Genomic DNA, 27,795 nt, shown 5'->3' on the forward strand with positions numbered 1-27,795 from the left:
GTCTGGCGTACTTAATTATAATCCTGGTACCTTTGATAACTATTTACACCACTTTGTCGATGCCACTGCTGGTGGATGAGCTGGTGGACGTTTCGTCCCCGAGGGTATCACCTGCCTAGTAGTCAGCACTTCGATGTTGACATGAATATCAGTTATGTGGTCATTTCTTTTAAATTTCCTGAATATAAAACTTTGAATTTTCAAATAACTAAGGATTTTCTTATCCCAGGAATAGATTACCTTAGCCGTATTTGGCACAACTTTTTTGGAATTTTGGATCCTCAATGCTCTTCAACTTCGTACTTGTTTGGCTTTATAAATATTTTGATATGAGCGTCACTGATGAATCTTATGTAGACGAAACGCGCGTCTGGTGTACTTAATTATAATCCTGGTACCTTTGATAACTATTTCAAAGCTTATGCATATACATATGTACAGATACTGAATGAAAGAGACCTACCCTTTTGTACATATATCTAAAATTGAGCTAAGGGTATTTTGAATAGGTCGATATTTGTGCATGTTTTTGTCTAACATTAATATTAAAAAAATTATTCTGCAGTGATCCTTAATCGATTAAGTACCGAATTATCAAATATTTATCAAATATCAAAGAACAAGAGGTAAGGGAAGTGGATTTTTTACAAAATGTTTATATCTTATGTCAAGCATAAGTACCCAATATATGCCTCTGAAGTGTAATTGAAATTGAACTGGAAGGTCTAATATTTATGATAAAAGGTAGTTCATACAATAAAAACAACCAAAGAGTTGGTAATCATTAACAAATTATCATCTCCTATCTCAGAGCCCCCCCCCCCCCCTATGCTTGGTAATTTTGCGATGTAAACATCACTGTATATGTAACGCTGATCTTTCAAGGTTTAACCTAAGTGCCCTGTGTGGACCACGAGATGGTATTTTCTGTCTTGATAGAGCATTTCAATTGATAACCCCCTTACATGAAGCTTATGTTCTGAATGTAGATTTTGAGTGTAATGCTGTTTTATTTATTTGTCTATCACATTAAAAATATCTTATCCATATCTCAGTATACTAGCATAACAGTAATATGTAAATGTTAAAATGTATTGTATCAGTGCGATATGATGTCAGATGATGTCAGATGGTGCACGGTTAGAGCTGTACGTCATTTCTTATGCGTTATGCTTTACAAATGATAAACTTTTGGAATAATCTATGACAGGGTGCATTGTTGCACATAAGAATAACTTGTGGTTTATTACTGTATGATAAGGACATCATGAAAGGTTCAAGTCGTAAATGAACAGGTGTTTAATGTTAAAAAAAAAAGAAGTAAAATGCATGCAATTTTGTGAAAGTGTTAATGGTATTCTTAATTGATTTGAATTTTAAATTGAAGAAGATGAAAACCGCCCATGAGATTCAAAATTTATTATTTGACCCAGTGATCTAAAAAACGGGGAGGTCGTTATGTTTATGGAAAAACAAAGTTCATGGTGAAATGGAATTAAAAGGGGGTAGGCATAATATCAATAATAACCTTGTTACCTTACTGTTTGCACACCAATATGAAAGATCTGAAGGACAATGAACTAAATTATTAGGAATAACAATCATCCCACTACTCTTGGCAATTAATCAAACATGCCAATCAACAAATACCCCATAAACATAATGTTGTTATGAATGAAATTCGTCTTACTTCTGAACTTTTGATAATAAGGATTTTAACCTGAACAATACGTTTTTAATTGAGTAAGTAAGCTTACACGATAACAGTAAATACGATATTGAACTTTAAATGTTATAATATAAAATTATAAGGTTGTGTTTACTATAATTTATGGTAAATTCTTCTGTCTTATTATTGAATGTTAATTTGCATATTTGATCAGACTACCCTGATATATATAAAAAAATAATTTGCTGTGGTGGACGCTTGTTATAAAAAAATATTCATGATATTTTTTCATATTTCAAATTCAAATTCTAGATATAAAGTAAACAAACTGCTTATTTCTAAAAAAAAGAAAAGAAAGATATTTTAATACAAAAATATGGCCACCAGATTATGCATTAAGGATAATTTTAGTTTTAACAATTTTTATGATTAAGAAATGATTGTTTTATATCGTATCTAATTTCTTGTGTAGAAAGAGCAATACAGTTTGCTACATGTAGGTCTTCTATAAAATCGATACTAGCTTTGTGGTTCAGATCACTATGAAAGTTGCAGTTTTTAATCAGTTGCTAATAACTAAATCACGGTTTGAATAGATAACAAAAGGATTATTGAATAATATATTCCAGACAGTTTTGATTTCATATCTAAAATAGGTAATACATAAATCATAGTTATGCAAAAAAAAAAGTTTATGCATCAATTTTAGTACACATTTAAATAATTCAGCTCTTAAACCAACGTGTTTGGAATAAGGAAAATTATTGTGGCCAATGTGATGACAATATCTTATGTAGCCATTCTTGGATTGAACTGGCACATACCTGTATTTTCCGGATAAAGCTAGTATCTGATAAGAGATTATTAGTACATGTTTAGGGACATTCAGATGTTGATTCGAATTCTTGTAAAAAAGATGTTGGTATAATTAGAAGTCCTCTGAATTTGTTATAAAATCAGAATTTTATTGAAATTATATTGATTTTGCCATGTGATTATAGGCTTTCCCAATTTATTTTCCTCTAAGTTCAGTATTTTTGTGATTTTACGTTTTTTCCACACTCCTAGTCTTTATGTTTCTTTTTTGCAGATTAAAATACCAGAATGTCAAGTAATAGCAGTTCTAAAGATGACGACTCTGTTATTATGGAAAAGATGGAACAAGCACCTGTTCCTCAAACAAAAGCACGTGATGGTTGGCAAGGAAGAATGGATTTTATCCTGACTTGCATCGGATATGCAGTTGGATTAGGAAATATCTGGAGATTCCCATATCTATGTTATAAAAGTGGAGGAGGTAAGTGATTAACTATTTGCAGCATTGTATTGCCTTATTCACAACGATTGTGTATTTGAAATTGTCATGTTTACAGTCACTGGCCGGATACAAGCTGAGGATACAAGTAACAAAATAGCAATCAAAATTATTTTAGTAATTGTCAGTTTAAATGAAATAAATTTGTAAACAGTCGGTTCATGATTATTGTTTTTTGTAAATATTCAAGTTATATATAATGTATATTTGAAAATAACATGTATGTAATTTATTTTTAGACACTCAAACGCCATTATTAATTGCTTAATTTTGTTCTTTTTTCTTATGTTGAATAACGCATTATCTATAACTTAGTTAATTCGAGGAAGGTCTTATAGTGGGTGGAATTTGGCAAATAGAGACGAAAGATATTAGAGGGAAATTCATGAGTTGAAAATAAACTACCAACACCATTGCCATCTTCGCTAGCCAAGGGTTACGATCCACTCCCGCTCTCTCCCTTGGCTAGCAAAGATGCACCATTGCGAAAACAAAAAAGGGACAAAAAGACACTCAATAGTATGCAAAACACAACATAGAAAAAAGACTGAACAACACGAACCCCACCAAAAACTAGGTTATTTCAGGTGGAAGGTTAAAAGATCCTGGTTAACATGTGATACCCGTCGTGTTGATTATTTAAGTACAGAACCATTGAAAATTTTAATTCGGTGGTCAAATTCGGGGTAAAAGAGGACGCGACAATTTTGGCATACCTGTCGTCATGTGGAACAGATATTCCAAAACGTTCAACCAACTCGTGATGAAGTCCGTGAATTGAAATTTTCCGAAGGGATGATTGCAACACACAAAGCTCATTGTTTAATAGCTTCCTTGAAAGCTGCAATCCCCTGTTAAGGAAATCATGATGAGAAATGCAAGCCCTTGGCTCTGATAAACTTGATGATATTTCTCCATAGTCTCAGTTTTGGCTCTGAAAAGACCTTTCTATTCAAAGAATGCTAAAATTTAATTTTCATTCGCATAAATCTGTCATCATCAATACTAGTGTCTTTTTTGTTTTGTGTCATTGGTAAGTTGTCTCCTTGATTAAACCCCGTACCTTTTTTTTTATTTGTATATATGTTCTGGAGCAGACCAATTTGTACGTTTAGACTGAACGGTCAAGGTTCTTTTGTTCAGGTAAAGTAATAATGCGTAATATGTATGTTATTTACTGCTGTTAAAACGTCCATTAAAACGAACATGTATAACAAATGCATGTAATATGGTTAAAACCATGCGTAAAAAACAGATTTTGAAAATGTCCAAAATATAAAAGCACATACAAATATGTTTTAATCTTTGTACTAAATACTTTAATTATATTTCAGGTGCTTTTTTCATTCCATATATAATATTTTTACTTCTTTGTGGATTCCCGCTATTCTTTATGGAAGTGGCCTTTGGACAGTTTTCTAGTCTTAGTCCTGTAACAATATGGCGGATTTGTCCACTGTTTAAAGGTATGATATTAGTCTAACCGTTCTTAAAACAATGTCTCCTAAACAAGAATGAAATAATCTAAAAGTTTCAAGGTTGTTGATCTATTTGCACTCTGCTTGTTATTGACTGACATATTAACTTATGTACACCATTTCTCACCTGACATCCTAAAATGTCTTGTAATGTAGTGGCAATGACACTTGCTGCTTGATTTGACCTCGCAATCGCATGGCAGATGATGTGAACTGAAAATAAACTCATCATAGATACCAGGATTAAATTTAGTATATACGCCAGACGCGCGTTTCGTCTTCAAAAGACTCATCAGTGACGCTCAAATCCAAAAAAGTTAAAAAGGCCAAACAAAGTACGAAGTTGAAAAGCAGACCGTACTTTGTTAATGGTTAACTTTTGCAAATTGTGACTTGTATGGAGAGATGTCTCATTAGTACTCATACCTCATCTTCTTATATCCATATGAGGGTGGTAGCCAGAATTGGTTTATCTACTGTGAACCAACTAATTTTCGCGAAAGATTTATTTTTGATACGAGCGCAAGTTCAAAAGTAATGATAATATAAATTGTCCCGTATACGTAATAAAATTATAAAACTACAAATGAATCATGTGTAGTTTAAACCAATCAAATGGAAGGCCGAATAATTTACGAATGTGAAAAGCTTTAAAACGAAATTTCCAAAAAGATATGACATATACGGATAAGACAAGCTATGATTTAATGTGGAAATTAATCTTGAAATGTTTATGGGGTCGCATTATCTACAAATTCAAGAATAAGATCATAATGACGTAACGAATATGTCATAACTTTTCAGATATATCTCAAATGAGGCAAAAAAATGTTTAGAAATGAAATCTAAACCTCCAAAATATTAAAGGAATTATATGATTAAAAATTAAGATGTTAGATTAATATGCTTTTATTACGATTAATTTTGTAACGTTTTTATGGTTCTTGTCCTTCCTGGGGGAAAATGTTCATGATAACGTACGATAAAGGAGATATATGTAATCTTTTTTAATAATATGAATATTTAATATGTCTTTTCAAAGTTAAAATGTTTTGTATATTGTTAAGTGTATGTGACTGTCATGTTGACCATCAAGTTCTCTTTATTGGACCATACACATTATTATTTTTATTCTTTGCATGAACTGAAACGACGTTACAGAGAATGCGTCAAAAACGCTTTTCAACCTTCATCAGGAACAATCGTAGCTGTATATTTGAAAACAAAGGATGTATAAGAACCGAGAGACAGTAGAAGTGCAATTTTATCAAAAATGTCCTAGAAATTCAGTACAGGGCAGCATTGGCGCATGAAGTAAACACATAAGTTTCTTTATATTTTCAAATTCAAAACAGACGATTCTAGAAAGTATAAATAGAGGATGTGGTATTATTGCCAATGAGACAACTGTCCACAATAGACTAAAATGACACAGACATAGGTTTATTATAAATCAATTCGGTACCGACTACTGAGCTGGTGGAGGTATCGAAACAGTGTTGTAAAAGTATGTTATATTTAGTAGTATATATTTGTTTAGGGGCCAGCTGAAGGACGTCTCCGGGTGCGGGAATTTCTCGCTACATTGAAGACCTGTTGGTGACCTTCTGCTGTTGTTTTTTATTTGGTCGGGTTGTTGTCTGTTTGATACATTCCCCATTTCCATTCTCAATTGTATGTAACTGAATGAACTTTATTTTTATTGTGTTATGTTCTCCACTTATTCATTCTTTGCTTTCGTTTAATTAACTATCATTTCATATATTTTCCTTTTTATAATTTAAATAGGTGTTGGAATGGGTATGGTCATAGTTTCAGCAATTGTGTGTATCTATTATAATGTGATAGTTGCCTGGACGATTTATTATTTGTTCATGTCGTTCAGAAGTGTATTGCCGTGGAGTCATTGTCACAATTCCTGGAACGATGAAAGATGTGTTGATGGGCTTGAAGGCACATTAAATAAAACGATATCGAATTTCACAAGTTCCAATCTTACAAAAGTTACAGCCAGTGAACAGTTCTGGGAGTAAGTATGTCAGTTGTAGAAAAAGACACGTTTTATTGTCTTCTTCGAAATTCCAAGATGTTAATTTTTCTTTTGTTGAAGACAGGCTTCAAGTTTTATATTTTCTGGTGAATGTTTACTTATTTGTCAAGCACGATAAATTTCCAGATATTAGAAAGATTTTCGAATTTGTGAATTTGAAAGAACTATTAGATATTAAGTTAATACTGATGTACATTGTTTTTGTTTTATAGGAATCACGTACTTGATTTAACTGACGGTATGGAAGATAGTGGTAGTTTAAGATGGCAGCTATTTATTTGTTTGTCTCTAGCATGGTTATGTGTGTTCTTATGCTTGTTCAAGGGTGTAAAAGTTCTTGGAAAGGTAAGAAATATATTTATATAATAAATAACAAATGAATCATAGACTCTTTTCTTTACAGGTGGAACAAAAAATATGATACTATCTTAGAATCTGGGTGTGCGATGAAGTTTTAATTACGGATTTTGAATTTTTCAAGACCGAAATTATCATTGATTTATATTAAGTCTATAAGAACCTTTAAATTTTCTAATTAAGAGAACATTATTCATTCAGATGTAACAAATTCACTGATAATTAATGAAATTAACGACAATTTATATTAAAAGTAACAAATCACTAACTTTAGATTGTCTAATAATTATTAGTCCCCTACCAACGAGGTTTGCCCTCTGTGTGTCTGTCTGTCTCTGTCCTGTCGTCAGCCTGGCAAACCAGTTTTACACCATTTTTCATCGTGCTGGAAGATACCGATTTGATATTTGATCTATTGTTTTATCATGACAAGTTACAGGTCAGTTCGATTTTGTGCAGAGGGATGGTCAGTTTTCCACACTTGTTTTCCTTCATGTTTGAAGATATTGAGTGAATACTTGTTATATAGTTTACACTACGACAATTTACAGATCAAGTTGCTAAGCATTTTTTCCAGTACAATTAATTTTTAACCAGTAGGGGTCTATGTATTGCCGTACAATACTTGCAGAAGGCTCTTTTTTATAAAGTTTTTGGAACTTTCGATCTTCAAATTGTTTTTCAATTCGTATTCTGATTCAACATTTCAGCAGTTTTATTTTGGTATCTTTGATGAATTTTTACCGTATGCATAAAGTTAAATTGTATTCGATGAGACAAAACTAAATCAATTTTCAATTAGAAAAGGTTATGTCACTCATGGCACAATATTTATATATAGCAGATGATCATTGTTTTGGCAGATACATTTATTTTTATGCCAACTGTCATATAGTCATGTATTTCGGCAGATGAACCTTACCATCAGTTTGAATTCATTATGTATCAAAAATATGCTTTGTAGCTTTTGCAGTTACATTATCATTATGTCATAAAAGTATAAGTAATAACACAATCCTGTCAGTAATATGTGATAAGTTTAATTTGGAATAATGATAAAGTCTTGTGTGAACAGATGTGACATTAAGTGTTCATATGAATGCTTAACGTGTGAGTCATTTGTAACGTTTTTCTTGTTTCTGTCAATGTATCAGGTTGTATATCCTATGTTTAACATAATAATACAAGAGGACAGTGACAACGTTTAACAGCTTATTCAATTAAGGCAAAGATTGAATTCACATTTGTTTTTTTTCACTGGTCAAGTTTTCCATCAAGATTTTTCTATTGTTTTTGGTTTGTTAAAGTAATGGTCATATTGTTTTCTGACAAGATAAATTGTTTACTTGAGTTCTTAACACAGTTTTATTGAAAAATGTATATATGACACAAAAACACATGTAGTGGTTATTGATTGTAAGAAAGAACAACTGATGTCGATGCTGATAGCCGTCTTGTCCCTGATTTAAGGGAGTATTTTTCTAATCCATTGATGATTATTTCCTTCAAGAATCAAAATGAGAACCATATTAAAAGTGTAATTCCTTTCATAGATTGGTAATGATCTTGTATTTTTATAATTAAATGCACTCTTATCTCATATCTTTTTCTATGCATACTCTTAAATAAAATGAAATAATAAGCAATGGCATTATTCGTTTTTATAGTTGCAATAGAGCTTACGTACCTATACATGGGAATAGATGGAAATATTGGTTTAATGCATACGTCTTTATAGTAACTTATCTTGTTTTGATTTAAACAGAGGACATAATGGCAATTCACAAAATAAATAATGGTGGATTATGCAAGAAAATTAAAATGGTTGCATTTTATTTTCACCTGTATACTTGAAAATGAAATTTCTCCGGTAACAAGAATATACTCGGTGCGTTTTTCTTTGTTACAGTTGGAAAATCAACATTCGAATACTAGTAGTATATATTTGTTTTTCGCTTTATAAGCTCAATTTTATATAGCATTAACAGGAGTACATTATAGAATTTTGTTTATTTTAGAGATGTACTAGTAAGTAAAACTGGTCACGCTTATATATTTTGCATTTGATCAAAATGCTTTAATTAAATTTTCATATACAAGAGTTCTTTATTTTGAGATAGGTCATCGTAATCAATCTAGGAAAAGTATGCCGATAACGAAACTTTAAATAAATGCCATATGATTGGGAGGTTTAGTTAGCTGAAAAACCAGCTGGGTATTATTTTTATACATTATCATCAGTAATCTTCGGTTATGTTGATACTGAGACAATAAACCAATAAACAAAAATAACTAAGGATAGGTAAAATCTTTAACGCTTTGATTTACCTTTATATTCGATTCAGGTTTACGTGTTCAATATTATTTCCGCAGATCAGATTAACTCTTCATGATATATTTAAGTAACATCTAGGGGTTCCTATTGATATGGTCATATTTATAAATTTATTGTTTACAAATTTTTGAATTTTTGGAAATACTAAGGCTTTTCTACCTCAGGCATATATTACCGTAGCTGTATTTGGCAAAACTTTTAGGAATATCGGTCCTCAATGCTCTTCAATTTCGTACTTTATTTGGCCTTTTGAACTTTTTTGGATTCGAGCGTCACTGATGAGTCTTTTGTAGACGAAACGTGCGTCTGGCGTATATACTAAATTTAGTTCTGGTATCTATGATGAGTTTATATACAACCATTGGGTCGATGCCACTGCTGGTGGAGATTTATTTCCCCGAGGGTATCACAAGGCCAGTAGTCAGCACTTTTTGTGCCGACATGAATTGTCATTGATATGGTTATATTTATAAATTAACTGTTTACAAAATTTAGAATTTTGGGAAATACTAAGGCTTTTCTACCTCAGGCATATATTACCTTAGCTGTATTTGGCAAAACTTTTAGGAATTTTGGTCCTCAAAGCTCTTCCACTTCGTACTTTATTTGGCCTTTTGAACTTTTTTGGATTCGAGCGTCAATGATGAGTCTTTTGTAGACGAAACGTGCGTCTGGCGTATATACTAAAATTAGTCCTGGTATCTATGATGAGTGCATTTCCTACTCAAATGCATAGATGCTTTTGCCAGGTTTGACAAACATTTTTTTTTAATAATTTTGAATGGTTAACTACGTAATTGACCTTCCAACTTTTATAACTTGAGCGCCATTGTTATGATAATCTTATGGCTTAAGTTCGGGTTATGACCGTATTGCGTCCGAAATTTTCAGCCTGAGATCTTTGTTTACTTTTATTTCACCTACTGATCAATTCCTACAATTGATAAAATAATAGTCCTTATTGGTCTGCATAAATCTACTTAAGTGTCGAGCAACAAACAATAAATCATTCATGCCTTCGCTTATCATTGCATCATTTTAAACCAATTTGTTTATTTTTCTAACTAAATCGTTGTCTTTCTTATTTAACTTTATTCAATATTTGATATTTGAAGCGCCCCTTTCTTAAGACACAATGTTATTCTAAGTAATATGTATTTTGAAATTGACAGATTCTATATATGCCTTTATGAAATCACAAAACAAATCTGTTTATTAGCTACTGCATCAAAGCATTGTACATGATGATTGATACTTGCTTTTTGTTTCTTCTTTATATTATTTGTGTGCACTACACATGATTGTGTTCCAAACAAAATATCATAATCTTTATTTTTCAGTTTTCAATGAAAAACCTCTGAATTTCTATTTAGAAATAAATTTCATATTTACACTTTTGCTAATAAGACTAATTTTGACAGTTCAAAATTTTAATAAGAACTGTTTTTATTCAGGTGATGCATTTTGCTGCTCCTTTTCCGTACCTTGTTTTGTTAGTGTTATTGATCAGAGGCCTTACGCTGCCGGGAGCTGTAGAAGGTATCAAATTTTACATTATCCCTAGGTGGGAGAAATTAGCAGATTATCAAGTAAGTTTTCTGTGTCATTTATTTGAACGCATTCCACAGTAACAATACAAGTTCGGTAAACTTAACTGATACGTTTGTCTGATAAAAAAAAATGAGGTGTTTTGATTAGATTTTTGTTTATACATTCTTTAAGACTTTTATTTCTAAAGTTATGATGTACATGGAGAAAGGTTTTGGTTGATATATTTGTTAAGTAAACTTACATAGGTATCATATGTTTAGTCTAGACGTTTGGCGATTTGAATGGGTTGACATACTGCTTCGTCATTTTAATTTTGTTAAAGACGAAATGGTGACCTCTGGATGACTCTTGATTTGTTTGTGTTGTGTTGCCTCGTTTTAGACTTATAACCCACATATTTACATTAAATTCTGAATTGCTTATCACATTGTACTAAACAGATGTCCTTTATTAGTTGTTTATCGTAAAACTAGGATATATATTGCAAGTAACTGTATTTGAGATAAAGACTTTACAACAAACTTGTCCACATAAACTAATTTTGAATATTTTGTATTATGTTATTAGGTATGGGGAGATGCTGCCTTGCAGATATTTTACTCCGTTGGAATGGCATGGGGTGGTATAATAACAATGGCCAGTTACAATAATTTCCATAACAATGCGTACAGGTAAACTAATAATATATAAAGAGGGATAACTCTAATATATCTTTACTTATTACATTGAAAACATATTATTACAAACATATTTATTATCTCGGATAGAAATAGAAGTACACAAATTTGTTTATTTACTATAAAAGTCCTTTGTATGAATAATAGAAGGTAACTTAATCATCCTGTCTAAGATAATAAATTTTCTCCAAATATTAATTAAGGTTGCTTAACTAAATGAGACAGTTGACGTTGTACACTTCAAGAGATTTAAAGTCATATGGATTTTAAATATTTTATAGAAATGTTCAAGAAATTTCTCTTCAATACGGTTCAAGTGACAAGAAAATATGTTTTATTTTCAACAAAACACAAAACCTACAAACTCTCTCACATTGCCTTTACTCTTGTTCACTCCAATTTACCTATTAATTTGACGGTAGTAACGACCACTGCCAATTCGAAGACAGAAATTGTGTACTTCATTTGGTTGTCATATTTTTTTCAGAGATGCTATGTTAGTTCCAATTATAAACTGTGGTACTAGCATATTTGCTGGATTTGTGATTTTCTCTGTTTTGGGATTTATGGCACATACAGCTGGTACAACTGTAGACGAAGTTGTTAAACAAGGTGATTATGGCATATTTATAATTTTCAATACTTTCCAGATTTATTTCAGTAAATTGATTGTATAAAAAATTTTCAGGTACTATACTCATTTGACAATAGTTAAGTTTTTCTAAGCCATCTTCTAAATTAGCAGCCAACAAAGCGTTTTTTCAGATAATTTTTTTTTATAGAATCATTACGTACTTTAACACTTTTTAGAATTCATCATTATGCATTTTTTAGTTATTGTTCATATTTCAATAATATTTTCCAGGTCCTGGTCTAACATTTGTTGCTTATCCTGAGGCTGTTGCTAAACTACCCATATCACCATTGTGGGCAGTTTTATTCTTTCTTATGTTATACACCATCGGATTAGATAGCCAGGTAAGATTTGAATCATTGCTTTACTACAAATCTCAAGTTCTCAAATCATATATGATAGGAATGTTGGGAAATATTGAGAACAGATCCATACTTTTGTATGAATCTTCAGATTAAACCTGAAAAATAACAATGGTGTTTTTTCAATGCTTTAGACTTAATTCTTTAGAAAACTAAATTCCAACATTACAGATCATCATTTTCAAGTGTTTTAATCTATAAATTAAAACACGAATGAACATGAGCAATTTGGTCCAAAAGAAAACCATATTTTGTCATTGTTATATTCAAAATATTTTTTAACTAAGTTGACACCATTGTGATTCCACATGTGTATTTAGAGTTCCGTTAAAAAGCAAACGTTTTTATGAAAATAAATTTATTTTAGCAGCTTAAAGATTGATACAGATTTGTGTACTTTCACTTAAAACAAAACAGTAATTATTATAAGTTTAGGTATGAAAGGAGAGTATGTATTTATGAAGTTGATATTATAATGGTATATATTATATATTAAGAATTTATTGTAATTCAATAATGTATGCAACACAGTGTACTAGTGTAGATTAATAAAAATAAGATTGTTTGAAACTAATGTGTACATCTGTAGCTCTGTAGGTGAAAATATTGTATCATTCTTTAAATAATTTAGAGATAAACTGAGATGTATGAGAACTACATTTGATTTTAATCTATATAAGAAAACATATATTGAATGTGGATCAATCAATGGAATGTCATTACAGAAACTGGGATAGTACCTTAATAATTCAATGTCAATATTCATGGCAAGGGTTGTACTCAAGTTCGTTGAACTCAGCATTTCCAGAATACAATCAAAAGAAACAAAAGCTTTTACGAAATAGGTACCACATGAAGAATAAGACATTAATAATAATAATAATAATAAATTCTTTATTTAAAGAGGGTAAACACAGTTAGTTACAATCACTAATCTTCCCTGAGGCCCTCATATACATGTATGTAATACAAGTAAAAACAAAATGATAATAATAAGAGAAAAAAGCAAACATACAACATATAAAGACATAATAGTTCAATGTACATGTACCATGATTAAAAGATATGAAACAGTTACATATCGCATGTGGTAAATAGACCTAGTATATATATACAAATCATTAAAATCATACATTCTAAGAGTAATAGTTGCAATCATTTCAGACTGAATATTGGGACTGTCTCAAGTATTGTTTTATAATTTGTTTAAAAGAATAAGTGTTTTGCACTTTACGCATTTCATAAGGTAGTCCATTCCATAAAACTGATCCAGAATAAGCAAAAGATTTTTTAAACAGTTCAGTTTTTGGCTTTGGAACTATCAAATTACCTTGAGTAACACCCCTTAAAGCATAAGGATTATTTACATTGACCATGATAATAACAACACATACGTTAAGATACAGTTTATTTCAAATATGAAGATATATTTATATTTACAAATTACAAGATAAGAAATGTAACATTAACTATGTTAACATACAGTTTTTGTCTTACACGTTATCAAATTAAACTTTTTTGTTTAATAAATATTTGTGTTTACTTTCCGTCGAATAGAGAAACAAAATGATATAGTTATTAAAGCTGTTCAAGAACATTTGATGTAAACTCTGGCTTTTTTTTTTAGTTTTATAGCGGGAAGACGATTATTTTGTAACCTTGAATATTTACTGATGAAGTCTTTCTTTCTTTAACTGACATATTTCGTCTGAATACAAGGCCGTACGGTGACCTATAGTTGTTTATGTTTGTGTCATTTTGGTCTTTTATGGATAGTTGTATAATTGGCAATCATACCACATCTTCTTTTTAATATTAATACAGCAGTCTGATTTGAAAATAGCTAGCCATTGGTGACGTGTTTTGTTATCGTACTCTTATTTGGCGTTCCCGTTATGTTTTATTGAATGTTCTTTACTGGCAGTACAGTGACCTGGTATTGTACACTATTCGTCATTTATTATCTGGAAGTTAGTTTTTTCCTTTGCTGTTATTCGACAACCCATTATCTTTATATTGGATACATGTGATGGGGATGAATTATGAATCGATATGCATAGAATAGTATATGCATGTGTTTGTTTATATATAAATCAAAGTTTATAGGTTTGAAATAAGACATTTTTATCCAATAGACAATCAATCTTTTATTTTGGACCTCTTCCAAAACAATTTATAAATGTTATGTTATTTGGTAATAAATCTGCATTATTTTTTTTATAAGTGGCGTTTTATCAGACGCTTGTTTGTAATACATATTCCCCATGCATCTTTTGGAAAATTTATTACTAAATAGTCCATTGACATAATAACTTTACTCAATAGTTTGAGAGTACGTTTATATTCTCAAAATCGGAAAAATATCATATTGATGCCATTTTGACTAGGGCTAATAGCTCTTCTGGCTTTATTAAGTCTACTCGATCAGGTTGCTAGAATATCTTGCCTGTACTAAGCCAAGAATATGACCGTTGTTATCCATTCGTTTGATGTCTTTTTTTTATTTTGCCATTTGATTAGAGACTTTCCGTTTTGAATTTTCCTCCAAGTTCAGTTTTCATTTTGTGATTTTACTTTTTGCATTACCTTAATTGGCCAACTTTATATTGACACTACGAAATATTTGTGTATGGTAATGTATAGATTGATGCGTTTACATATACAGACAAGTGACAGTTAATGTACCATAGTTTCACTCATAGTAAAGTATAAGACTTATTCAGCAGCGGTTTTTGATTTTAACGAGCAAGATTCGAGTAATGTCTAATAAGTATAACTTTTAACTGTATTTGTTATAAAAAACATAACAATATATATCAGGTTCATGAAACTCTTTATTTATTCAAAATACATTTCGAGATCACTCCAAATGTGTTCTTAATTTGTAAGGCTGTTCAAAAAATTGTCAGTGGGGGATGGGAGGCCCCCATGAATTAAATATCGGTAGTTACTTTTTCTCACAATTTAACTAAATGAACAATTTAATTTATGGAATGTAAGAATCTTAAAGTGTGCCTCGCTTACTTAAAATGCGTTTAATTCTGGAACAGCCCTCATAAGAGACAATCATATGTTTTCTCTAGTTATTCATCTATTATCATCTATGTTTATATTATCACGTTAAGATATACGATATTTCATATGTCATGCATAAAATAAAGCATTTTATAGTTGTGAATTAAGTGGTTGAGAGTAAGCAACTCTACCAAAAACACTGAATATTAACAATCAACTAGGCAAATACAGTCAAACATTGTTGAATACCTTTGATGAGTTTTAAAAGTATTTAGATAAATGCAATCATGATATCTAAATACCTTCCAACCTAGATATTACTTGATCCGAAATATGAAGTGGTTTCTTCTGACTTTTGTCGTGATGATAGACGAAATTTTTGTGGTTTTGGGATAATATGTAAATACATTGGTGTTTTTGTTCAGTGTGTTTTTTCAATGCAATTTAATATCATAAAAAGTCTTCTCATGTCCTTCTCAGTAAGTTATTTATTTGTAGACTTGCTACTTTCAAACCACTTTATTCTCGATTGTGACATCATTTAATGAACATTGTGTACTTTTATTAAATATAGACGATACATTATTTATATAAGTTTGTATTTATAATAAAAAATGTTGTATTATATAATGTAATAAGTACTGTATGACTTCTAACTAAGGTTACCATTGTATGAAAAAATAATCACACTTGGTAGCTATAATATTCGAGTGTATTACAATATTATGTAAATATCATAATTAAGTCGCATTTTCTATACTGGCGTTATATATTATTTAAGTTAAAACCAAAGTATTCAAATCTGTATCATTTATATGAATAGCTCTCAGTATTTTCCAGCATTTCTTTCTTGGAAACAGTAAAATACATTTCTAAACTGTAGATAGTTAATGAAAGATTTGTATTTTAGAAATTTAGGTAATTAAAAAAAATCCTTAAAAAAACGCAAAGTTAAAAGGTAATTGATTTAATAATGAAATAGGATATATCTTTATTCTATCATTGATATAGCACGAAATTATAAGAACCTTTTCCGAATTTATATTTATTTTTAATACTTTTCCGTTTCATTAATAAAATAGAAATATTATATAAGATGAAAAACCCGAAATTTTACAAATTTGTCTCCTAATACAAGAACAAAATTTTCTTGATTATAAATGAATAGAACAAGCGAAGAAATAGAAATCGGATCACATCATATACATGCAAAAAAAATGTATACAATTTGTATTGGGTTAAAGTGTGCAAATTGGACATTGGCTGACAAATTTCTTTTGATTTTAATCAGCATTGGCTGTGGCTTGTCACTTAAAGCTATACTTTTCTTTTGTTAAAAAATTAATGAATTACCAAGCCAAGTTTGCATGTATGATCAGAGCTTTAAAAGAAACTCACTTGCATTGCTGTAATGTGTTTATAAACGTTACGAAATTAGTCTATGGTGTAGATCTGTCTCATTGGCAATCACACCACATCTTCTTATTTCTTTACAAACAGATATTTCGGCTATCATAAATCTTTTGAACTTTTCAACAGTAAAACGTAGTACCTAAGAATTCTGATTAATATTATTAAACTGATAACAAATCACCAAGAAGTGAAACACAAAAGAAAGGATTAAGATGAAATAAATTTACTATAATTTATGATATTATTCATATTCAGCTCGACCTGCCTTTGGAAATAACACTGTGCTTGTATTCTCCATGCATGTGTTCCTGTCCAACATGCAAGTTATTTTAAACAGAGTTTATATGTTATAGAAATCTTTCTTTCTTTAATTCTGACCTAACAATATTTTTTATTTGTCATGGATATTTAAAATAATATATGCTATAATATATATAGCATTAAATTTTGAGACGATTTCAAACTTCTCAAACCCACAGTTATTCTACCATTGAGTTTTAAAGAAGAATGCATACTGAATTACTTATAGATTATCGTTGATCATCTCAACGAGATTGATTTTCTCGCTTGAGCTGGTACAGCGAAAGTGAGAAAAGCAATCGAGTTGAGATGACCAATGATAATCTTTTTATCGCTATTTTACCTATGATTTCATGTCAATTTCGTTAGCAACGCCACGTGGCCTCCTTAGTTTCTAGCGATATTTTTTCATCTCAAGCGAGAAGCATGATATGAAAATTATCACAAAAAAGATCAAAGAAAAAATGCACAAAATAGCGATAATTATAGATTTTCGTTTATTATCTCAACGAGATTGATTTTCTCGCTTTAGCTGGTACAGCGAAAGTGAGAAAAGCAATTGAGTTAAGATGGCCAATGATAATCTATTTATCGCTATTTTACCTATGACGACGTTGTCAATTTCAATGTCAATTTCGTTAGCAACGCCACGTGGCCTCCTTAGTTTCTAGCGATAATTTTTCCATCTCAAGCGAGAAGCATGATATGAAAATTATCACAAAAAAAGATCAAAGGAAAAATGCACAAAATAGCGATCATACAGAATACATTCAAAAACCACAAGAGCTCTTTTCATATCCTAATAGTTACCAAAAGTTTACTAACTGTTAAAGTTCAAATTCAGATACAATATTTAGAAATGGTCAGTGTCTTCCCTATATCATCTAAACTTAAAAATCTTTACAAATTGCTTTATTTTAAAGGTGGATTTTAAAAAAGGAATAACGATTTTTTTAATATTGATTTTGTTGATAATTTTTATTTTTTTTTATTTTTCATTTTGTTAAAAACTTTTAAAGATTGAAATTTAAAAAGAACATCAAGATTTCTTTTCTCTTAAATTGAGATACAAAAAAACATTGTGACCACCTAAGCCGGAATAATAATTATCATGCTCTTTAATTCTACAAAGACAGGTGAAGCAGTATCATCTATGGTGCGTTGACTGAGGACAGGCAACAACGTCCCCAAATAGGTTTTTATTGTAGTTATGAGGTATTAAAATGAACAAATAAATATGTACTAAAACAAAGGCCTGGAAAATTGGAATTTTCTATAATACAATTTTACTTTTAGAATTTACGTCGTCATATTGGACTGTTATTTAATTATGAACTATTTGATTTTAATACGGACAATTTTCCAGTCCTTAACATTGAAATTAGATTGTGTGTCTTAATGTTACTTCATACATTCTATGCAGTCATATTATCAATTGGTGTTCGTTATACAGATTGTTCTTTACCGAAAACTTCAACTGTTTAAGTCCCCCCTCCAAAAAAACCAACAATAATCTGTCTCTATTTCATTCAGCTTTACATCTATAGATATTTTGTCTATTTTTTTCTCTAGATTTAGTAGAAAACAGTTCTGTATAACGCACATCAATAATGTAATGTTAAAATGGACCTACTTTTTTTAGTTTCGTTTTCAGGAATTTTTTACAACAATCCTACTTTAATATTCTTTTCTATTTAACTGCAAAATCCCATCCTCGAGTTGGTTTATATATTAATAGATATATACCATATTCATTTATGTTCATTCAAGATTTAACCTTATTCAGAGCTTTAGCATAAATACAATCCTTGTAACTGATAAATTTATGTTTTAACTTTTTATTTTTAATAATTGATTAAACAGTGTGTAAAAACCCTAACCCCTTCCCCTTTCAAACTAAAGTCAAGCTGATAGACATAGTTTTGATTATTTGTAACTTCTGTGTGCTTACCATTGTTATTTATTTCTATTTTTAGTTCGGAATGTTTGAGACTTGCATCAGTTCATTTATTGACGAGTACCCACGCTTACTCAGAAGTAAGCGAGTACTTCTAGCAGCAGTTGGGTGTTTCGTAGAATTTCTGCTTGGATTACCATGTATTACACAGGTACTTTATTGCTTCAACACATTTGTTTGTTCTTGAAATCATTGTGTATATATAATAAAACGAAAAGAAAAAGAGATACAAATAATACATTATAGACGGAAAGTGAAAATATTCACAACACTTGATTAATACATTGGCTGTCATAATAACTAATTGATTGTTTCTTACTTCCTTACAATCTAACTATTCCATGCATAATTAAGACATAATAAAAAATAGGATCTACATCTCAAAATAAAGATATGCACACATAAGATATGGTTCAGGGAAGCCCATCAAGTTAATATTACAGAACTGTACGGTTCATCTGCTAGTGACAAGCTAGTCCAGCTTAATTGGACATTGTTAGAGGAAAACAATTTGAAAAAAACACGTCTAAGAAGGCTTTAAAAGATCAACGATCAGGAATCTAAACATCACAGCAAGCCATGAACTCATACCAACAGAAAGATTTATTAGAAATATTACTAGAAAGATTCCTTAAACCATTATGTAACAACACATAGTGGACAATATTGTTCTTCCCAAGAACCATAAAGGGATTGGAACGACTTATCCTTCTCTATGATATCTGTCAGTAGTCCTGAATCCTTCAAGATGTTCCTGACTAAGAAAATAAATCTATAGGACACTTGGTTGATAAAATCCTCATATTAAGATGCATCTAGACCTATTATTTTGTTCGTTTTTTTTAACACACCAAAAAGTGACACACCAGTTAACTTTATGAAGGTGGTCGCTCCGCGGTTGAAATGTCAACAATTGATCGAGTATAGAGGGGGAGGACAGGGGTAAGGGAGACAGGGAGAAAGGGGGTAGGAGAAAGGGGTGGGAGAAAGGAGAAAGGGGGTAGGAGAAAGGAGAAAAAGTTGGAGAAAGGAGAAAAAATGAAATATCTCTCCTTTTAAAAAATGATTAAATATTTCAAGAAAAAATATCTCAAAAGGAGAAGTTTTTTTCTAAAGGGAGAAAGGAGAACAGGGTAGGAAAAAGGAGAAGATGGTGGGAGAAGGTACCCCTGCTCTCCCCCTCAGTATAAGCAAATTGATATACATGTTATATCTTAGGTGCATAAGTATAATAAAGTTCTATTACAATCATGATGTTTCTCATGATATAGCGTATGACGACATTTGAAAACTCTTTGAAATTTTTTCTTTGTGGTTTTGTTATTTCACTAAAGAACTTCAGCATTTGGTCGAAAGAAGCGATACATTTATGATTTATGAATTAAAAAAATCTTATTAAAAAATCTGGACTGGTATTCTACGAAGTTAACATATCTTTTCTCACTTATTTCAGGGAGGAATATACGTTCTACAGATTATGGACTGGTATTGTGCAAGTTTCTCTCTGATGATGATTTCACTTATAGAATGTCTCGTTATTGCATGGATATATGGTAAGGGTACAGCTTTTCATAGACCAGCTTAAAACGTTCATTGGTAACATTTTTCACTACTGCAGTGGTATTTTGTTAATGTTAGAGAAACTTCAAAACAAAATTTCAAAGCTTGCATTTTCAGAAATGAAAACATGTTACGATGAAAATGGAAATAGCAACATCTGCTTTGAAGTTAAAAAAATGAAAAAAAGTATATGTAAATGATTTTAATTTAGATTTTTTTTGTGAATTTAGGTACAGAAAGGTTTTATAAAGACATTGAATTGATGATTGGATATAAGCCGCATGCAATCTGGCATTATATGTGGAAATATGTCACACCAGCTGTAATTTTTGTAAGTAAAATTTGTTGTATTTTTTTTGTTATCCATTCAAACTATAAAGATCTTGACACCAATGTCAATTCTTATAATTAATATTACTATCACATTTTATTAGACAACAAACAAAAACACATTTTAAATGAACATGTCTATTCATATAATAAACAACTACAAGGAAATTATAACTCATAGTACTTAGTCATGTAGATGATAAATATGGTTATTGACCGAAATGTTATGACTTTGGTTATCTTTGTGAACTGAGAAAGATCAAAGTTCAGAATGCATTGTCGTTTAGGGTCATTTTAGAATTTATAAACGATGGTTCAAAAGATAAAACTTGCATCAGAACCACTTGTGTCAAATTAACATCTGAGAAAAATTGTATTCATATTGCCATACGAGTCGAAAAAATCTAGCCGATTCGTGTACAGTATACATTACATTTCGTCTGTTTTCGATATTGTATGCGGTTACTACCCCACTGGATGTAAAGCATAATCTGAAGAAAAAAATATTGAACAAACATACTAAAAGAGAAAAATTAAATATATATTTAACACTTCTTCAATAATAAACATAAAATAGTTGATGTGTTTCCATCGGATTTAGTTTGTAACCCGGATTTGTTTTCTCTCAATCGATTTATGACTTGAACAGTGGTATACTACTGTTGCCTTTATTTAAGTAAGTATGCTTAGAAGAATAGACCCAGAATATGAAATTCATTATTCCAATGTTAATGGCCCTAGATAGGCAACATGACATTCGTATAAACAATCATTACACCATGATTTGACAACACAGTTACACAATAAAATAATATATCACTATATGTTTACAGTTACGGTTTATCAATTTTCATAGTTTTGCCAAGTTAAAAATATAACATTTGTTATCCATTTATTTGTGGTGTTTTAGCTTTTGCTTTTGTCATTTAATAAAAGCCTTTCCGTTTTGAATATTCCTTGATATTTTTGTTATTTTTCTTCTGTTCGGATAACTAAACAAATATGTCAGTTTGTATTCAGGAAACAGCCTTAAAAAGTTGCAATAACCAATGTAGCTGCTTACTCATTATTATTCCGTCCAATATCTTAACATTGTTTATCCATTCAAACTATCAAGACCTAGGTCATTTTACATAAATGATATTTACTATCACACTTGACTTGAAAACATATAAATACTTATTTGTAACAGACATGACTTTTCATATATTATTCCAAGTAAATGACAATTCAAGGTGCCCAGCATCATATGTCATAAAATGGTCAATGACATGAATGTCATGTCTTTGGTTAAATTTGTAATTTGACATCTATACAATTGATAATATATTTATCTTAATACTTCACATTGCTTGCAGATTTTCATTCATGAATAAACGTTTAAAATTTGCTTCATTTTGAGAGATTTAAAAAGCATTGTCAGTAAATTTTTGATATCTTCAGAAAATGATATCTTCTGAAAATTGTGTAAACTTGTTTTTTTTTATATTTTGAAATAAGACAAGTTAACGCCTTGATTACCGATTCATTTTTTTTCTTTATATTTTTGAAATAAAAAAAAATCATGACAGAGTTTTTAATACAATGAACTTGATTAAACAGTTGAGAATAATATCTTAGTTTTGAATATTCACTTTCTTAAAATAAAATGTAATGATACATAACAGCATTGTATATATGATCAGTAACATTCTTATGTTACAAATCATACAGTTTACCATATGTCATCTTTCATTTTTGAAATACTAAGGCTTTTGTACGTTATGAATAAATTATCTCATCTGTTTTTGGGAAACTTTTAGGAATGTTTGTTCCTCAATGCTCTTCAACTTCGTACTTTGTTTGGCCTTTTCAAGATTTTTATATTCGAGCGTCATTGATGAGTCTGTTTGTAGATGAAATGCGCGTCTGGCATAAAATTATATAATTTCAATCCTGGTATCTAAAATGAGTTTATGTATAGATAAACTGTTTGGGAGAATCAACCAAGTTAAGGAACAGCAAAGTTAAAGGAATTTTTATTTTTTCCTCGAATAAACTTTAACTTTAATGACATGTCATTGCTATAAATGTGCTGTAATTAGCATAAAATTGAAAATGGAAATGGCGAATTTGTCAAAGAGACAACAACCCGACCATAGAAAAAACAACAGCAGAAGGTCACTAACAGGTTTTCAATGTAGCGAGAAATTCCCGCACACGGAGGCGTCCTTCAGCTGGCCCCCACACCTGTTATTTCGCTGCCATATTACACAAACGTGTTATATATAATAAGTTTGGTTTAGGGTAGATTGATAAACAAATAACATTTAGAGGAATCGTTTGATGGATAATTGGATTATACAAGGAATTTTTGACCTAATGTAAAAATCGAAATTTAAGTAATCTATTCTTGTGGCTGTATGTTATCAAATGGGATATGTAATCGCTAACTTGCTAAAAAAAAAAAAAAATTGAATTCCTTTATTTAGTGTAGAGGAGGATATTTACAACGAATCATCATTTTATTGTATATGAAAACTAACACAAGAAGCTAATAAAAACATACATTAAATACCAACAAATAATTTCTCACAATATACAACCTTCCCTTTAAAAATATTTGTTAAGATCATCTGTGTCGGTTTTTATAAGTCATTGGCTTTCAAATAATCTGGTATGAGTGTTCCTCACGAAAGTACATCTAGAAAAGCGCTTCCGACGCATCAAATTGATGACGTGTTGTTTTCATTTTTTAAAGACTTGTTGACATAAAAAAAAATTAGCCTAAGCTTCAATATCATACAAAAAATATTGCTGTGTATTGAATGTGAAGACAATGCTAATCTACAAGCCCTCAGGTCATAATTGTTAACATCTACAAATAACAACATAATAATATATGTTGGTATGTTAGAACTGCAATTTTAACACTGGATGATTTTGATTGTCTTTTATCTTTTTTATCATTTAGGGAATCTGGCTTTTTAGTATAATAACATTGGGTCCAGTGACGTATGATGGAAAAAGTTATCCAACTTGGGCGATAGTTTTTGGTTGGATATTAGGAATGGTGTCACTTGTCCCAATTCCTCTCATGATGATTATTCAAATCGTTAACACTGAAGGGGATACAATAGTTGAGGTAAGCTTATCATTGGGCTTTAAAATTAGGTCACAAAATAATTATGTTTTTTCTCATTTGATAATAGGTTGCTGTTTAGTTATGGATCTGTAAATGCATATTTTGCTATTTAAAGTCATGGCAAAAAGTACAGATAATTAAATTGTGAATTCGACTTTTAAAATCGTTGATATTCGATCGGTAATTATGCTTTCAAATTATCTTTTTCATTTTATATTTTTCAGAGAGTAAAAAAATTAACAGTACCTGCTAAAAATTGGGGTCCAAGTATGGAAGATGACAGAGAAGATTACATAAAGTCACTGTCACATAATACATACACATTATCTAATATGGACGGTAGTCCTGTCGATTGTGAAGAAGCCTTATTAACACATAAACAAAAATTTGGTGATTATTCTTTCATATATCTTACAAAGAAACGTTAGATAAATGGATTAAATTTTACCTGGGTAAAATATACAAAGTTATTCAATAGTAAATATACAATTTTTTTTTGAAATAAAAAGACATTTTACCCAGTAAGAAATATACACTTTGGGTTTGATCATTATATAACAATAAAAAGATGTAGTAAAATTGCTAATGAAACAACTCTCTACAAGTGACCAATTGAAACAGAAATTTACAACTATAGGTCATTGGAAAGCCTTCAACAATGAGTAAAACCAATGCCACATATTCAGCTAGAAAATGATAAATGTAAAATATTCAATTGAGAAAACTAACGATGTGAATTATGTACAAATCAATGAAGGAAAAACAAATATGATACACAGCAACAGATTAGTTGCTTATTTCATTACTATAAATTACATGTAAAAGACTGGCAAAAAATACCAAAAGGACATTCAAAGTCATAAGTTGAAATTATAAACTTACAACGCCATTTCTAAAAAAGAAAATGTCTAAAACACAAAACACACTAAAACTAGGGGTGATATAGTATTCAGCAAACATATGAGTTAATATTTTGGTTAAATGCATTTTATTTTTTTCTATTTTAGATATGAATAACTCATCGTGATAGATGATAATAAAACAATAAGTGGACATTCCAAAGAAGTTGTAGCAAGGTTATGAAAATGATTATTGTGATGGATTAAGTAATTTTTTACTTTTAAAGACTACTGTATTGAAGTGAATGTACTATTATGTTGCTTCTGACGTACTGTTTTTTTATATTGCCTTATGACATTTAGTTTTGTTTCTTTCCAAATCTCACTAAAGGCGTATGATTCAATGTAAATCTCATACATTTTTTGTATCAAAACTATCATATGGATTTTCTAGGTATGAAATTCTGTGAACTTCATATAGTGTCCTGCAATATTTATATCAGAAAAACGATTGTCATATTGTTTGTCATAATGAAAATGTACATTATTTAAAAAATGTCAAGCTCACTAAGTAATACATCTATCAAATAAACTAGAATCAATTTAATGAAAATTTGCACAAAAATTCATCTGTACAATTTATTTTTTCACATTGCTGCATTTTACAAATGAATAATGTATTGTTATATTGTAACAATATAAATTTGTAAATGATGTCTCCAGCTTAGTAGTGTGCACATTTTGATTGCACTATTGATGACACAAGTGAACACTTGACAAGTGCATTAATCATTTCACAACACTGATCTTAATTGGTCTGCAAAATATTGCAAAATCATGTGCTGTTTGCGTTACAATGACTGATGCAGGTTTGTCCAAACACTATCTGTGATACATTTCGAATTCGATGAATATACACCAAGATCTTTAGAAAAAAGACAGCATTCTTAAATACTTAACAATTCTAAAAAGAAAATGGGAAAAAAGTGGTTTGACACATTTTTGAGTGATGAAAACCTGAAATTAACGCTAGCTGCAACAAAATATCTACGACATATGTGCATATAGTCAAACGCTGTGGTATATAATTTAGTTTTTTTTTGTAAACAAGTGTGGGTTTAAAAAATAAACCATTTTTTTGTCTATGAGATGAAAATTTATGCTGATATAATGTTTCCTGAAATCCAAACTCCCAATTGTTCACACATAACCAGTCGTAATTGAAATCCAATTCGAATTAATGATGCATCTATAATTTTAATGAATAGTATAATTAAGTTACTTATATTTATTCAAATATCCATTCTTTGGCAATACAGATACACTATATCATGTATGTTTAGGAATTAACATTGTAACCTGGTCATACATTCTTTTCTTGAACTATAGTATTGATGGACACATATAATATATATGTAGGTGGCAATGATATTACAGCCACATCCGGTGTTATTTTCATCATTATAAAGTGACAGTTTGTATTATTCAATATGCATTTTCATTGTTTATCTGAACTTTCTTTTCATTATACATTTGTACATATTTACACTTTTCATTAATTGATATGTAGAATACAAGAAGCTTTGGGAAAATTGGCGATACTTTTATTTATAATTCGAAATACACACAAAATGTTTATGTATTTGCATAACACACTACCTGCTACCAGTATTTTCCGTTCCAAAATATAAAAAAAATCAAGATGAGACGCATTCTGCATTAATATTTTAAACATAAATCTCCCATAAAGTTTTTTAAAAAAACCAGCAAGCGCCAATTAAAAAAATAAAAATGCTTTAATCGTTTCAGCATTATTATTTGATAAAGGGTAAATAAAAATGAGTACAAAATCAGTAATAATCATTTTTATATTAATCTAGTCTAATGAAAAATTCCCACGAATCAAAACGACTATTTTCTAGCGAGTTTACTGTCTCAAATCAGCATTATTTATCAAAATGTTTTATCAGTCGCAACATACTATTTAAAAAATATATTGAGTAAAGAACCAGAAGTGAAAATAAGTGGGCATTCATTTAGCATTATTCTAGTCTATTAATTCAAAGTCTCTCGGGAAAGTATATTGGTATTGTCCATCACATTCAGATGCCTGTAATATTACTTAACTATTACTTTGGTTAATTGTTTCAACAGTTGTGATAACTCAACTTTACCTAACAAGTATAAGATTGTTTATTACAATATTAAAATCACTTAATATTAAAAACATTAGAACATTCCCTGTTGTATTTCTCATCTTTATTACATAATGTCATGTAGGGAAGAGCTCAGAAAATTCAGAGACGGTTCTTTCTGAAAACTATGTTCATACTAGATTATGGTGCTATTTGTTACAGCTCTAATTATAAATATAATTATCTTTTTAATAATGGTAGACACAAAATTCAACTCATTCCGTCTCTTTCCAAATGAATTACAAATAGCATATTAATGACAATCATTGCATTAAAATGTAAAAACAAAAGAAATATGCCATAATTTCTAATTAAATTATAACGTTTATCTAAAATGTAAACCATGTAAATGTATGTTAACCAATTGTTTGTGTATACTTAAGTAGTATGTATCATACTTTTTATGTTTAACCAATTTCTTTTTTTAGGCCTCAGATCATTGTTTGCATAGACAAAGTATTTGATTTGAAGTTAGAAATAAATATATTTATATATATATATTGATGTAGAATGTCACATGCTAATAAACATTAAAAAACAAAGATATTTTCTTCTGCTTTATGCTATTATTTCTGTACAATTACATTACTGACAAACATTTAAACAGATAATCAAAATCAAAGCTAGCACTTTT

The 27,795-nt window shown here is 30.0% G+C and overlaps 1 protein-coding gene across 1 annotated transcript; it reads left to right on the forward strand.

Moving 5' to 3' along the window:
* Nucleotides 1–1,663: 1,663 nt before the first annotated feature.
* Nucleotides 1,664–26,719, forward strand: LOC134696737 (sodium- and chloride-dependent glycine transporter 1-like). The gene is made up of 15 exons (XM_063558664.1): nt 1,664–1,743; nt 2,760–2,966; nt 4,319–4,450; nt 6,251–6,491; nt 6,725–6,857; nt 10,659–10,793; nt 11,323–11,426; nt 11,920–12,044; nt 12,298–12,410; nt 19,133–19,264; nt 20,567–20,666; nt 20,904–21,004; nt 23,957–24,127; nt 24,352–24,517; nt 25,135–26,719. Exons 2-15 carry the CDS (start codon nt 2,774–2,776, stop codon nt 25,152–25,154), a joined length of 1,866 nt encoding a protein of 621 aa, XP_063414734.1. The 5' UTR covers nt 1,664–1,743; nt 2,760–2,773; the 3' UTR covers nt 25,155–26,719.
* The last annotated feature ends 1,076 nt before the right edge of the window (nt 26,720–27,795 follow it).

The sequence above is a fragment of the Mytilus trossulus genome, chromosome 14, assembly GCF_036588685.1.
Source record: "Mytilus trossulus isolate FHL-02 chromosome 14, PNRI_Mtr1.1.1.hap1, whole genome shotgun sequence".
In the NCBI taxonomy this organism is placed as follows: Eukaryota; Metazoa; Mollusca; class Bivalvia; order Mytilida; family Mytilidae; genus Mytilus; species Mytilus trossulus.